The 16,960-nt window shown below is 34.9% G+C and overlaps 1 protein-coding gene across 1 annotated transcript in view; it reads left to right on the forward strand.

Moving 5' to 3' along the window:
- The first annotated feature begins 450 nt into the window (after window positions 1–450).
- Window positions 451–16,960, forward strand: part of Pde3b (phosphodiesterase 3B) — a 165,147-nt gene continuing 148,637 nt past the window's right edge. The window contains exons 1-2 of the mRNA XM_048788202.1: window positions 451–482; window positions 2,534–3,134. Of these exons, the coding sequence (XP_048644159.1) occupies window positions 451–482; window positions 2,534–3,134 (633 nt within the window). The remainder of the gene's footprint in view (window positions 483–2,533; window positions 3,135–16,960) is intronic.

The raw sequence follows: 16,960 nt of genomic DNA on the forward strand, positions 1-16,960 counted from the left end.
TTTCTGTCAATGTTAATGGAGACCTTAAGCTTTAAACTGGGGATTAAAGGCAGTATTAGGTCCCGAAACTGTTGAATAAATGAATGTATTCATTAATGAAGAGACATTAAATATTGTTGGAGGGAGTGGTACAAAGAGAACAGATGAAATGAAAGAAGCAAGGGAATTAAATATAAAGATCTAGGTGGGGTTCTTCCATATGTAATTGGGGCATTGGTGTCTTATTGGTATGGGTATAGGAGAACAGCAAAAACAACAAAATTCTCACCCTACAAGCTGAGTCACATGAGGGAACTCTGGGTCTATGGATACCATTATTAGAAAAAAGGAATACACAGGGGGTTACATTGCCCCAGAATAATTTGGAAAATGGGTGGTGATCACTAGGATTCCATGTCATGGATTGTCAAGTTGGAAGAATGAAAATATCCACTAGAAAGGAGAGAGATCATGGATCAAGATGTGAGCGAAAATAAAGTCAGGTAAAATGAGGCTGGGGTATAGAGTGTCAAGAAAAGCCAAAGGTATGTGATATGAGACCTTTCGTCACAATGGATAATGGTCATAAGTTCTTGAACCTAAAGACAAGAGCTAAGTAAATCTATTGGTTGTGTAAGTTTGGCAGAAGAATAATTAAATAAGTTGACCTCTAAGAAATGCAGCCTAGTAATAATCTTTGACAAAGATTGTAAACAGAGAAGGGAGTTGCTATAAACATAGCTAGCTCATTCTTTTTGTGAATATTTTTAGTTAAGTAAACTTCTGATGGTCTTTGGTCATGTTCTTACATTTTATTTTAGAATTCTCTCAGGTGCTGGGTTGGTGTTCAGAGGAATGCACTCCAACCAGGGGTTATTGAGAGTTGGGCTTTTAGTTCTACAAACATCTTGATGACAGCTGAAAGAAGGCTAATGAATTGAGAACTAAAACAATTTTACGAAGATGGCTTTGAGTTTTATTTTCTAGAAAACAGTCCTTTGGTATAAACCCCTTTATTTTTACTCATCAACACTGAGAGTTCAGTTTAATGGGGTAGTACAAATTATTCAAAGGGTGCTCTTACAGTCTAAAAGGTGAATCTTTAGGATGTCTGCATGTTTTTTGGATACAGGTATTATAGTCTTTATAAGTCATCTTAATTAAATTGTTTCATTTCACAGCTGAGAACTATGAGGCGTATAAAAGTCATGCAACTTGCTTACTACCAGGGCATGAATAGCTGGGCTGGAACCAAAATTCAAGAAACTGGATTTCTAATCCATTACTGTTTCCATTACCATGCCTATCCTATCCTGGATGACAACCTCAGATTTAAAAAAGAAAACACAAAAATTTTAATCTGAATTTGTTCTAATTTTCTAATCAATTACTTCCTAAGAGAATCTACAACAGGCATTTCAGTAATGTTGGTGCTAGTTTTGTCATGCTCTTTCTTACATCCTCCAAAAAGTGTAGGAACCCTATTTTAAACTTCAATATGATAATAAGTTCTATGCATAAAATTAAAAAATGTATTTGCTGAGTTTTATTGAAATGAACTTTTTTTTTTTCCATTTACATGTCTGGTGGAAAAAAGATCTGATGAATTTTTATCTTCTAGGGCAAGTATTTGGATAATCAATTAGAAAACTCCAGTAAATATTTCTTTCTTTATTCAACAGAACAGGAAAAGGAATTCTGGTCCTTTTTTATCTTGGTCAAACTCTTGTGCTAATTCTTGTCATTTCTGTTGTGTATGTGAACTATGACCATATACGAAAATGCTCTGCTTTAGGTCATGGCTGTGGGCAGAGATTAATTGGTGAAAAATAGGCCTGTTTGTGGGCTTTACCACACAGTAAGGTTTCTCATCTCCCTGGAAAAATGTGGAATTAGCTCTTTGAGAAATGCAGGCCATGAGGTCGAAGGGAATTTCGGTGGAGTTCTCTAAGGCAGTTATGATTGGTTAGATTCCAGAGCAATCCTTTTGGTACAGGAAAGTTCTTTTCTTTCCACTTTCAAGTCCATGTTTCCTAATGGACTAGTTTCACCAGTGCTTCACAGCATCTCATTTGGTTTCTTTCAAGGCCAACCTATCTAAACTGGGGGGTGGTCTGGAAGAGGATACAGGGACTCCACACCCATGTCCCTTCTCTAGAACATGCTGTTACAGTGAGAACGCGGGAAGAACACGTGAGACAGCACATCTATGCTGCACTGGAGGGAGGCAGGAGATGGGAAGCAGTGTGTGTGTGGCAATGGTGCAAAATGGAACAGTTCCTCGCCTAACTGAAACACGGTTCTTCAGCAAGGCCCATATGGATGCTCACAGAGGGCACATCACAGGCACTGCCTGGCCCAAGAATCCACGTTGCTGTTGGGGCCAGACCTAGCGATTAGGGTTTTTCATCTGGTCTTGTGGTGGCTGGCCCTCAACGGGTCATAGCTCTGCCCACCCTGACCCTGGCTGAGGGCAGAGGCACCAGTCCCGTCCCTCTCACTCTTAGCTCCGTATCCCTCTCCTTGGGGACCACAAACACTTTTTTCTCTTAAGACCTGTCAGAGGCAGTGACTTACTCCCAAAGAGAGCCTGCGCGCCTGGAGTCCCAGGATGGCGGCCTTGCCTCTTCCATCCACGGACGTCCCGTCCGCCTCTACCAGTCCAGGTCGGTCATAGGACCCCTGCAGCCGCACTCAGCCCGGGCGGCGCTCTGCCAGCTGGGTACCCGGCTCGCGTCCCCATCGGGCGGTCGCGGCGCCGGTGGNGGTTGTTGTTGGTGCTGAGCTGCGTGGGGCTGCTGACGCTCGCGCACCCGGTGCGGCTCGGGCACAGCATCCTGATGCTGCTCGTCGCCAGCTTGGTCTGGTGGGTGTCCTTCGCCAGCCTCGGGGCGCTGCCCACTGCCCTCAGGCCGCTGCTCTCCTGCCTAGTCGGGGCCGTCGGATGCCTGCTGGCCCTGGGCTTGGATCACTTCTTTCACCTCAGGGAAGCCGCGCCTCACCCCCGGGTGCCCAGCACCCTGGAAGAAAAAGTGCCTGTGATCAGACCCCGGAGGAGGTCCAGCTGCGCGTCGCTAGGAGAAACGGCAGCCGGTCACTATGGCAGTGGCAAAATGTTCAGGAGACCTTCGTTGCCTTGTATTTCGAGAGAGCAGGTAGGTGGACAGAAAGCCGGGCTCAGTGCCCGTGGGCTGGCTGCTGCATGGCGCGCTGACCTGGGGGGAAACAAAGGCGAGGGGATCAGTTTTTGTTCTGGAAAGGTTTCTTCAAATACAGAAAACTTTTTAGAAACACAGAAGCAAGTACGTTTTCTGTTGCAGTAGGAATGGGACAGCTGTTCATATTGCAGTTGTTGAAGACTTTGTGCAGTAAGGCGGATTATGTGTTGTTTGATAGGTTCACTACTCCACTTTGGGCGTACTTTGATGTCGGTCTCTTTGGTGCCATTTATCTGTTGCTGTTAACAATGATGATAATCGGCGCGAAAACAACATTCTACCTTTAAATGAGACAACCTATCTGAATTTTATTTTTTAAAAAAATATTTATTTTATTTCTTAGTTTTAGGTGGACACAATATCTTTATTTTACATTTATGTGGTGCTGAGGATTGAACCCAGTGCCTCATGCATGCTAGGCAAGCACTCTACCACTGCGCCACAACCCCAGCCCCTATCTGATTTTTAAACGGGATTTTGTTATTACTGATAATAACGAGAGGAGTCATCGATCTTGTAATTAAAAGAACAGAAATGAGCTTTGGAACTGAGACTTATTTAGATGAAAAAGAGGAATGTGGGCAAATGCAAAGTTATACAGACTAACTCATGGTAATGTGTATTTGTTGCATAATTAGGGGAATGTTTTAACAATTTAACCTTTAAACCTGGTAATGTCTGGAAAGATGCCAGCACATTTCCATTTTTTTTTTCTTGTAGGCTTTCATAGTTTTGATTTTTAAAAGAATCAAAATCATCAGGGACTGAGCATATCTTTATATAGCATTGAGATCTCTATTTGGTGTACATAACCAGGAAACTTAGTAGAACAACTGTTCACTGAGCATTTACAAAGTCAAAGTGCCTTACATATGTTGTCTCAAAGCCTCTCAAGGACTCTGTTTGATAGGTGACATTAACCTCAGTTTAGAGATGAGCCAATTGAGGTTTATTGAGGTGACCCAACTTCACAGGTCTAGAAAGCGTTGGTGTTAGGATTTGATTAGATTTTTTTAGTTCTGTGTTCTGTGCAACTTAACTGGTAAGTGCAGAGGTTTTAAGTAGGAGTATATATCATTAGTTTTCAGACTTAATTGATTAGTGATATCTTTAACCTAGCATATTGGAAACAAAATTTTCTTGTCCTTACTACATCTGAGATACTTTGTTTCTTTTCTTTCTCCTGTCATGTGTACTCTTCAAGATAATCTACAAGATAACCATGTTGATTTTATGACATGTTAAACACTGACCTGTGGTGTTCCAGTGAGACAACACTTTGCTTTTTTGATATGGCTTTAGAAGCCACTCTTATGGTCTTTAATTTTTGGTTAAATGCTTGAAAATAATGTTACACGTTTTGTTTTCTATGTTTACTCCCAATGATAATAGACATTGCTTAGAAAATGTGTATCACGAGAAAATTGTTTTAAGAGGATTCATTGTACAGCAAAGTAGTATCCGTTATTTTCATAGAATGGAATAACTTTCGACTTTTGATTACAAGGGAATTTCTTTTAGCACATTTCATAACATTTGTAGACAATTTTGCTGAACTTAACATTATAGTTTAATATATTTTCATTGCAACTTGATGGGTGTAGTCAACTTCTAATCCTCTTAATCCAGTGGGGTGCTCTTTCCCTCATAGCAACTTTTATCAGCCTTTGACTAGGTGCGCTGCTGTGCTAGGTAGTTTCATTTTTTAAATTTGTATTAGAGGAAAATACAATTTGTGCTTCTAAAAAGGGCATATTTTCTTGGTGCACAAAATCCTTATTAACTGAGTAGAAAAATTTGGGGAGTCTTAAAATATTTGTTAATAGTTCAGGGGTTTGTACGTGGTTGCTTAATGTTTAGTGTCAGAAATTGATACTATATGGGTGTTTCTAGAAAAGAATATTTTTAACCTAGTAGAGATTGTAATAACGAGAATTTTTATTTATGCTGTTCTTGAAGTTTAATAGGATTTGTGTGTGTGTGTGTGTGTGTGTGTGTATATGCTTCACATATATATTACGATAAGGAATTTAAGAGGAAACCAGTACTTTTATGGAAGTAAAAGATCAAGAGATTTTGTAATTTTCAATATGTTGTATATGACAATTGTAAAAATACTTTGTTGTTTCAGAGGTGAAGAAAGAAGAAAAGTATTTGAGTGGAACCTGACATAGTGGAAAATGTTCTGGACTCTTAGGCAGAGGATTGAGGACTGAGGACCCTTAGGCCGAGGATTGAGCAAAGTCTTGACTCGCCTGTTTAACCTTTAAATTTCAGTAAACCTTTCTGAGTTTCAGGGATCCTGTAAAGCCAGGGGAATACCAGTAGATGAATTTTATAATACTTTCTTAGTCTAAAATTATTTGTGTTCAGTTAGTAAATACTTCTGGTAAAGATTAAATAAGAGTATAAAGGACCACAAATTAGTGATTTTTGAAGTTTTATTTTTCATGTTGAATATTGGTATTGCTAACCTATATTTTTTAAGCGTGATGCTTGGAAAAAATAAATATTGTGTGTTTTTTGGAAAGAGAGAACTTTAAAAAAAAAAGCATATGTGTATTCATTTTTTTTTGATAACAAAATCATTATACTTTCATTTCCTTAAGAATTTAAATGTTTTTATTAACATCTTAGAAACCACTTGAAAATGCATATTAATATAAATGTTTTTAATTGGGTAAGAATGGACTTAAAGTATTTTTTAATTTTGGGGATGTTAAGTACTGTGTTGAAAAATAATGGCACATATTTGTAAAACATTTGACTTAATGCATAATAGTTGGTTTAAATATTATACATGTCACTTTTTAACTAAGTTTTTTTTTCAAAGTATTAAGAGATTTAAAATTTAAATCTAAGTACTGCTGACTGTGTTCTGCTTTGATGGGTTAATAGAAAGAAGCACTGAGTTTGTAATCTGTCTGCCAGGAGTCAACTGAAACTAAGAAGAAGTTGTTAAAAAATCAGTTGTCTAATGAAAGCTTTGATCAGAACTAACAAATACATTTTTATTGTATATTCTACAATGTAGTTTTCAGCTTTTCAACAAGACCATTTTGTGTGGTTAGGTAAATATGGGGTTTTGAAAGGCAAGTTGGTATGTGAGATACTTTTCTATACCTAAAATGGCAAGTGCTTTTTAAATGGCTTGGTAAATATTTTAAAATTCTGTGGTCTTAATGCCCATAAATACTATTTAAAGTGTTAATTTTATTTGAAAAAAGTGTACATATGTAGTGTGAAGACTTAAAATGAGAGGGATTTTAAAGTGTACATGATTATTTAACCCCTCTAAGGAATTTGCAGTTCCCCACTGTGAATTAGTTAATTTATCCCTCCCTCCCTCCCTTCCTTCCTTCCTTCCTTCCTTCCTTCCTTCCTTCCTTCCTTCCTTCCTGCATTGGGAATTGAACCTAGGGCCTCAAACATGCAAAGCAAGCTATGTAATACTTAGCTATATTTTCAGCTCTTTTTGAGTATTATTTTGGGGCAGGATCTGGCTAAATTGCCCAGACTGACTTTACATTTGTCATCCTCTTTCCTCTGCTTCCTGAGTAGTTGGGATTACAGGTGTGTGCCATCATGTTTGGCTCTCACTTTGAATTTTTAAAATAATATTGTAGTATTTTTGAAATGATTTTTTTGCTTCAATGATGAGTGTTTCATTCTAATTTATGTTAATATTTTGTAGATAAATATAATATTCTGTAGATAAATAAAATATGCTGTTTACATAATAATTTTATACCCTATTTTGTCATTATGTATTCTGACATCAGTTATCAAAAACACAAATTTGATTAAGTCACTTGCCCCATTTTAAGAATGCTTCATGGCTTTTCATTGTTCAGGAGATAAAGTTCATGCCCTTGACCATTGCTTGCAAAGGCCTTCATAACCTGATTTTAGCCTTTTTGGTTTTGTGTTTTACAAAGCATTTTAGAACTTGTAAATTGTCCTGACCCTTTCTTCTCTTCTTGGTTCTTTTTCTTTTGGTTTTACCATTCCAACAAGTTGAAATATTTAAGGCACAAATAAGATTCAGATATCTTCAGATAGTTAACTGACACTGAAATTAATATGAAATTGGAGCACAAAAACTTCATTATAGCAGAATTGGCCACATTTGAGAATAAAAGTTGACAGATTATGAGAAGCAATGTTGATGTGTGATAGAATAGTTTAATTATATTAGATGAGATAGTAACATTTCTGTAATTTATGTTTTCATACACTGAGTGAACGGCAGCCATAAGTAAAACTGGAAAGTTTTCATGGACTTGTTTTCATGGTCCTCAGGCACTGTCTTCCACAGTGGCAGATTTCTTATTCTCTTTTCACTTCCCATTTTAATTACCAGGTCAGCCTATTTTTCTAACACACTCTCCTGCCTTTTCATACCCCATCCAAAGCAGGAAGAATCTATACTTGCTGAAAAGCTTATTTTATTGTAAATGTTTGTATAGAGGATATTGGGAGATTTACAGTTTAATTGAAATCTACTTTTATATAAAAACGAAAGGAATTGAACTCTAGAGAATAAAAATTTTGGCTAAGGTTTATGCTGTGAGATATTGTGAAAACAAGTCCTAGAACCTAGATCTTGACTTCCAGTCTACCTATATTTTCCATAAAGAGCATTTGTACATGCAGTCATAATTTTCAAGATTGTACTTAATTTCTCAAGGTGTGTCCAATTGTGTAATAAAAGGCAATATCCTTGATTAAAGGAGGTGGGAGGAGTAAAGGGAGAGAGCAGGGAAAGTGTTTGGAGGGACTTGAAATCACATAATTCATAATAATGACCTTGAAGATAGATGGATTCTTTTGGGTGACTTTTTAGGATTGTAGCTAGCCTCAAACTCAAGTGGTATCAGGGACTAGTTGTATAACATATATATATTTATTTATTTTTTTTTTTTAAAGGAAGAAAGGGAGAGTTAAAAAAAAGAATAGAAGTGAATTGACTGTTATCTGCTTTGTGTAAAGGCATTGTTCTGTTTAAACAAAAGAATCTGAACAACTGTGTTAGCCAAACAAAATTTTAGGAGATTTGGGTTCTGTCTGTAGGTAGTTCCTGATAATTTGTAACATTGAGTTGGTGTTCATCTTGTTAATTACCAGTGGATCCCTGCTTATTTAGATGGTCATTAGAAGCCTGTTCTTGGAACTTGGGACAGAGGAATGTATCTCTGAGTGTGTTTTATTTTTTATTTTTTATTTTTTTTTTTATGACCTAGAACTTTCTCTCCAGCATTGAGGTTTCTTATCTTTAAAGATTTTTCTCCTTCATCAGTTACAGTATTTTTTTTTTTTTTTTGGCTACTGCTTCCTCCTTTACATACAACTTGCATTTAGCAGATTTTCAATTTATTTGTTACAATTTAAATTTTTAATGAGAAATATCATGTGTAAAAGACTGTACACACATATTTTTATATGGTTTAAGAAAAAATAAAGTAAAATATGAAAATGAAATAACACACTACTAGTTTGCCTCCCATTCTATCTACCTCTATTTAATCCTTTTCTGCCCTAGAGATAATTGCTTTCTCCTGAGGTAGGGGGTTCCCCCTGCACCCTCCGCCATTTATTCCCTTGCCTACTTTTATATTATTATAGCACTTCATGACTGTTGCTAATAATGTTTTCATTGTGTCTGTTTGAGTTTTATGTAAATAGAATCCTACTGTATGCATTCTTCTGTAACTTTTTTTTCTTGACAGTTTCTGAAATTCTTCCAAGTTGACGTGGATAGTTGTGGTTCATTTATTCAACGCTTTATAGTACTTCATTATGAATCCATTTCACTGTTTATGGACCTTTAGGTGTTTTTCAGTTGTTTGGTATTATATATCAAGCTACTATGAGTAAATGTCTCCTGATGTATATGGGTGTGTAGAAGTAGAATTGTTGGTTGTGAGGTGTGCTTATATTAAACTCTTACTGTATATGGCAGACAGAATAATGGTACCCCAAAGATGTTCATTTTCTAATTCCTTCAGTATTTGAATATGTTACTTCACATATTAAAAGGGGCTTTGCAGATGGGATTTAATGATTTTAAGATGGTGAGATCATCCAGGATTATCTGAGTGAGCTCAGGGTAATCACAAACATCCTTTAAAAGTGGAAAAGAGAGGCAGAAGAGGTCACTGACGGAGATGGGATAATGGAAGCAGGTTTGGAGCAATGCAATGTGAGGAGGAGTCACTTAGCCTGTCTTTGCTAGCTTTGATATTGTAAGGTGACCATAAGCCATAAATAATGTATGTATGCATGTATATTTTAAATTGTGGTAAAATGTATATAAAATTTACTATCAACCATTTTTAGGTGTATAGTTCAGTGATAATAAGTACATTTGCATTGGTATATAATCATCACCATCATTCATTTCCAGAACTTTTTTCATCTTCCCAGACTGAAACTTTATACCCACTAAAGGTTAACTCTCCATTTCTTCCTTATCCCTGCTCTAGCAACCACCATTTTACTCTATGAATTTCACTGGTCTAGGAACTTCATATAAATGAAATCAAACAATATTTGTCTTTTAGTGACTAGCTTATTTCACTTAGCATAATGTTTTTGAGGCTTTTGTATGTTGTAGCATGTCTCAAAATTTCCTTCATACTGTTGAAAATATTCTATTGTAAGTATATACTATATTTTCTTTATTAATCAGTTTGTTCATGTATACTTGGATTGCTTCCACTTTTTGGCTGTTGTGAAAAGTATGCTGTTATAAACATGAGTGTTTGAGTTCTTGCCTTCAGTTCTTTAGGGTATATATCCAGAAATGGAATTATTGAAAAAATTATGGTAATTCTATTTTGAATATTTTGAGGAAACACCATACTCTTTCCTATAAATGGCTGCTGCTTTATTTTATAACCTCACCAGCAGTGTACAAGGCTTCATTTTCCATGTCAATGTTTGCTATTATTTATTTTTTATTGTAGCCATCTACTGAGTGTGAAATGATATCTCAGTGTGGTTTTAATTTGCATTTCCATAAGGATTAGTGATATTGAATACCTTTTCTTGTGTTTGGCCATTTGCATGTCTTCTTTGGAGAAAGTCTATTCAAGTCCTTTTGCCCATTTTTAAATTGAGTTTGTTTTCTTCACTGTTGATTTGTAGGTGTTCTTTATTATGGATATTAACTCCTTATTAGATAGGATTTGTAAATGTTTCTTCTATTACATGGTTGTCCTTCACTCTATTGATAGTGTTTTTTGATATGCAAAAGGTTTTAATTTTGATGAAGTTTATCTATTTTTTTTTGTTGGTTATGTTTTTGGTGTCAGAGAAATCATTGCCATATTCAGTGTTATGAAATTTTCTCCTTATGTTCTAAGAGTTTCATAAATGTTTGAGCTCCTATATTTAGGACTTTGGTCCATTTTGAGTTGATTTTTGTATATGGTATAAGGAAATGGTCCAATTGATTTTTTTACTTGTGTATATCCAGCTTTCCTAAAACCATTTGTTGGCTTCTCTATTGGAAATAAATTAATCACATTATGTGAGAGTTTATTTTCTGGTCTCTCTGTTTTATTCCATTGATCTTTTCTTATTTTTTGATGGTACTGGGGATTGAACCTAAGACCTTGCACATACTAGGCAAGGGCTCCACCACTGCTTTACATCCCCGGCTCTTCCTTGGTCTTTATGTCTGTTTTTATGTCAATATTGGACTGTTTTGATTATTGTAATTTTATAGTAAGTTTTGTAACCAGGAAATAGAATATCTCACACTTTGTTCTTTTTCAAAATTGCTTTGGCTCTTTAGGGGGTCTTTTGAGATTCCACATGAATTTTAGAATGGAGTGTTCTGTTTCTGAAGAAAAAGTCATTGGAGTTCATTTTTAGTATTATTGTAGTAAAAAGCACATAACTATTGTCTCAACCATATTTATTTATTTATTTACCACATTGTGTTTATTTGCCTTGAGATACTGATTAAAGCTTCTATGAAGTCATCACCCTTAGCAAGATACTTAAAAACAGTACATCCAGAATACCAAGTGAACCTTTGCAATTGGTAAAAGCATATAAAAAGTTACTTGCCAATACAGTCATGCTGTCCTCCTCCCCATACCTTGTTTAAAGATCCCTGTGTTTTAGGAGGTAGCTGCTATGTTGGCCACTCAACTATCACATTGAAATAAGCTGAACTAAAAAACATACCTTTAAATCACAGTCACACAATTTTAGAAATTATAACAAGGTTACTTGTTCTAGCAATGCATAAAACAATTAGTTTAAAAATATGGTTTATTCCATCCTTATATTTAAAAAAAGTCTTTTTTCCTCTTTAGATATACATGATAGTAGAGTGTATTTTGACATAGTATACATACATGGAGTATAACTTATTCTAATTAGGATCCCATTCTTGTGGTTGTACATGATGTGGAATTTCACTGGTCATGCATTCATGTATGAACATAGGAAAGTTATGTCTGATTCATTCTACTGTCTTGCTTATTCCCATCCCCACTTCTTTTCCTTCTTTCCCCTTTGTCTAATCCAATGAACTCTGTTCTTCCCTCCCTCACTCTTATTATATGGTCTTAATGTTTTAAAATGTAAAGTTCAGTAGTGTAAGAATATTCACATTGTTGTGAAGTAGATCTCTAGAATTTTTAATCTTGTGGAACTAAAACCATATCTAGTAAACAGCTTCTTTCTTCCCCCTCCCTATAGCTTTAATAACCACCATTCTACTTCTGTTTCTATGAATTTGACTACTTAAAGTAGTCATGTAAGTGGAATTATACATAGTCATCATTGACTTGATAGGGATTACATCCAGTTCATAGATTGTCATCTTAATGATGGTAAGTCTTCACAATGATGAACATGGAATGTCTTACTATTTGTTTTTGTCTTCATTTCTTCCAGCAACATTTTGTAATTTCAGTATACAAGTCTTTTAGGTTAAATTTGTTCCTAAATATTTTATCCTTTTTGGCGCTATTGTAAATGGAACTTAATTTCCTTTTTGGATTGTTTATTGTTATCGTATAAAACCTAACTAATTTATAGGTGTTGATTTTGTACTCTGAAACATTACCAAATTTGTTTAGTCTAGTAGTGTTTTGTGTGAAAATCTTTGGGGTGTTCAACTTGTGATCCAAACTAATGCTGCATATGTAGACTAAGAAACATCAGGTGAAATTCTTTCTCCAGAAAGAGGGCAAACTAAAACTATTTCAGACTAGCAAAAATTGAGAGTTTTTATCACCAAAAGTAAATACTTAGGCAGAAGGAAGAACTGGGATCAAGAAGGGAGGCCAATGATAAATATATAGGTAAAATAAGCAAACATTGATGTTCTAAAACATTAGCAATGCCCAATTTGCAAGGGGATACAGGCTAGAATTAAAACGCCAGAACACAGTAGTTTCACTAGATGGAAAAATTAGAATAGTATGCTTAAAAGATGTTGTTTAAGAGGAGGGTGTAGAGTCTGACTTTAGATCTTGTTATATATTTCGATAGCTAGTGCAACTGCTGAAAGGATAGATATTGAGTGGAAGAAAGGAATGAGAGATAAAAGAGGAACAAACAATATAACGGGGAAAAGGGAGTGGTGGTGGAGAAAATGACAAGGAAGACAAATATAGAATGCATATAAAAAGATGATGGAAACAAATACAAATACTGTATATTACTAATCATAATAAACATTGAGGGCAAGCTGGAGTTAAAAATAAGAGAGGTTATCTACTTGGGTTAAAGTATTTGTCCATGTACTCTTTACAAGCATAAGGATATATAAAAATAGCAAATTAAAGATTGGAAAAAGGATACAAAACACAGTCTTTAAGAAAATTGTATAAAATATTAACACCAAACTAGGAAAACCCTTTATTAGAGAAAAAGTGTATCATTATATAATTATAAAAGATTTATCTCACCAAGAAGACAAAATTCTAAGTTTGTAAGTATTTAATGACATATATATCTGTATTGATACACATGCATGCATGCACAAATAATCAGCTGTTTCCAAATTCACCTACAATTGAAAGTGTTCCTGTGGGTACTATTTACATCTGTAGTTCATTCTCAACATATAATATACAGTAGTTCCCTCTCATCTGTAGTTTTGCTTTCCACAGTATCAGTTACCCATGGTCAACTGTGTTCCAGAAATATTAAATGGCAAATATTGAATAAACAGTTCATAGGCTTTAAATTGCACAATGTTCTGCCTAATGTTAAGAAATCTTTTTAAAAATATTTTTTTCTTAGTTGCAGTTGGACACAATATCTTCATTTTATTTGTTTTTATACAGTGCTGAGGATCAAACCCATGTGCCTTGCATGTGCTATGCAAGTGCTCTACTGATAAGCCACAACCCTAGCCCTGAAATCTTGTAATATTCATTCCATTCAAGATGTGAGTCATCCCTCTATATACACTACCCTCCTGTTAGTCACTTGGTACATGTCTTGACTATGAGATTGACTGATGTGGTATCCCAATTGGGGTACTTGTAGTCAAGTAACTTTTAAATAGTATCCTAATGCTGCATTATAGTAATTGTGTTTTCCAGTTCATTTCATCTCATCAAGATAGGAGAATATAGTATATTAAGGTATTTTGGGAGAGAGAGACTTTATTCACATAACTTTTATTAAAGTAAAATTATTCTGTTTTTAATTATTACTGAGAAGTCTCTTATTGTGCTTAATTTATAAATTAAATTTTGTCATAGATATGAATAGGAAAAAAACAGTATAAGTAGGATAGGGTACAATATATAGTACTTGCCACAGTTTCAGTAAGACACTGGGGTCTTGGAATATTTCCCCTGAGAACAGGGGTAACTACTATGTTATACTTGATTTATATTGTCTTAATTACTTTCACAATTAATGAGTCCCTGTTTTGAGCATTGGAGTGTTCTAGGTCCTGTGGGGAAAATAAAAAGATGAATAAGACAGTTTTGTCTTTAGGGAGTTTATATCTAGTTGAAAAAGATATATAAACTAGCTCACTACAAGACAAAATTGCATTCATGCTGTATTTCCACTCTGAGTACTTTATAGCAGAATGCAAAAGACATTATTTTTTAATCGGAATGTATTAGCAGTCCTCTTCTAAAAGTAAAGGAAGCATTCGAAGGATACATGTATAACTTAAGTAGAAACAGCCATTTGGACTGATAAACCATCTGTAGGTTAAAAAAAAAGTTAATGACACTGTCACGGAAATCAGAATGGAGAGCTGCGAGTGTAGAATCGATGTAGAAATGTTTCCAGAAAAGAAACTGGAAGGTTGTTTGAAAGTAATGTGTGGAAGATCTTGTATGCCATCTGAAAATTTTGGATTTATTTTATATTTAATGGAAAATGTTAGATATGATTTTCCAGAGAATAGAGACATTTTCCTTATTTTAGGGAAATTTGTAACAATATGAAGAGTTGATGAGAGAATCAAATGACTGGGGGCAGGGAGGCTATTATAATCATTCATGTGAGAGACCCAGAACAGTCACTCTGGTGTCTAGAAAGAGGTCTGAAGATGTTTCAGGTCTAGGTAGGTGTCTGAAAGATTAGTTGTGCCATTAGCTAATGTAAGGATCATGGTAAAAGGAGGTGGTTTAGGAGAAATGACAAAGACCTTGGTTTTATTGATTAAGCATGTTCTCACATATTTTTGCTTAGTATCTCTAAGTGGGATATAAATTCCTTAGGTGTAAGGATCAAACACTATTTTTCATTTCTCATATAAATTTAGGAGTTCACCATGGATATCTATTATTATTTTTATTGTAATATTTCTTAATGTTTCCATTTTAAACTTGAGTGCAGCAAAGAACTTTGGTGGAGATGATTCCCAATTTCTTTCTCTCTTTGTATTTTCAGTAGCAATAAACAGTGTTTCACAATGGTGAAACCAGATTGCTAATGTTTAAATGGCATTTCTGTCACTTATAGAATATTGGGCAAGTTGTTAAACTTCTCTGTACTTGTGTCCCTGTGTTAAGATTGGGGATGATATCTCATGTTAGTAGATAGATGTGATAATGACATGTCACTGTGAAGGTAAAACAAATTAATAATTTAAGTTCTTGGAATAGTGCTCTCAACTAGTTAGTAGTTGTTGCTATTATTAATAGTTGAAATTTTCATCTTCAAATTACTCAGCAACTTAAGCAAAATTACTCTAAAATCAATGGTAATGTTAATTGAAATGTATATCTTTTTATTATCCTGATACTTCTCTTGGAAAGTATTAAATAAAAAGACAAATTCCTTCCATAAGGGATTATATGAGGGAAATTCTTGTAGCAGTTATATTTAGGATAAAATAGAAAAAATACAAGAGATCATTTCAGAAGGGATTAAAATTTTTGAAGTTTCACAGTTAAATGTTAAGAACCTTTGACTGGGTACAATGGTGCATGCTGTAATCCCAGTGGCTTGGGAGGCTGAAGCAGGAGGATTGCAAGTTCAAAGCTAGCCTCAGCAATTTAGCAAGGCTCTAAATAACTTAGTGAGACCATGTCTCAAAATAAAAAAATAAAAAGGGTTGAGGACATCACTCAGTGGTTAAGTACCCCTGGTTCAATTCCTGGTACCAAAAAAAAAAAAAAAAAAAATTAAGAAACTTGGTCTTTCAGAAGAAGAGTTTGTCAACTACTATAATCATAATTTGCTGTCCCATTAGTTGTTTTGTTTCAATTTTTCACTTTGGAGTTGGATATGTACTTAAAGAAATGTAAAAATAAATATGAATGTGATTTTTTTACTATTACATGTGGAAGTATTTCTTTAGGAGAAAGCATTTACATATTCAGTAGTACCCAGAATATTTATCATTATGTAAGTCTTTTTTTCCATCTGTTTTTTTTTGTTGTTGTAAAAATAAGCACATATAGAAGCAGCTGTACTTATAGATAAGTACCTGTAATGTTTCCTGCTCAGTTCACTGTTAAGCATGTTTATGATAGCTCTGCAGCCTCAACCCAGGAATGGTAAGAGGGAGGAGACAATAGATAAAGAAACAGAGGAAGAGAAATAGTATACAAAAAGTGGCTCATCTAGACCTCCTCTCATTCCAGTCAATATTAGTCACCTTACTTTAGTACTTCTTCAATTTAATGCTTTGTTCCACTTTTTCAGATAAAGTGCCTGAAGAGCTTCTACCACTTAATGATAATGATTTAACACAGACCATGTGAATAGAAATGAAATTTTACAAATAAATGGGGAAGTAGTCTTCTGTTAGGGCAAAATACATACACACTAGAAAACAGAAATATTTATCATTATGTAAGTTGTTTGTTTTTATTGCAAAAATAAGCAATATGTAGCTTAGCACTGTGGTGCTTGCATGCAATCCCAGTTACTTGGGAGGCTGAGGCAGGAGGATCACTTGGGCTCAGGAGTTAGTTAGCCTGGGTAAAATACTGAGACTCCCAACTTAAAAAAAACAAAAAATGGCATGGTAAAAAGAAAAGCACCAAGGAAATATGAGGCTGTGAAGAATCATATAAGTATACTATCCTACGGCCATACTACCTTCAGGAGTTTAATATAAGATACAAGTAAAGATTTTATTTTAGAGAAAAGGACAATAAATATTGTGCTTGAGGGGTTTCAATAAATACCCATATTTTCTGTGTAGATTCTGGACAAACAGAAAAAATGACTGATGAGAGATTTGAATATTCCCATTTATTCCGGGTAAAGCTGACATTGGAGGACATGGCATATATATATATATATATATA

This window comes from Marmota marmota, unplaced genomic scaffold (genome assembly GCF_001458135.2).
Source record: "Marmota marmota marmota unplaced genomic scaffold, marMar, whole genome shotgun sequence".
Taxonomy (NCBI): Eukaryota; Metazoa; Chordata; class Mammalia; order Rodentia; family Sciuridae; genus Marmota; species Marmota marmota.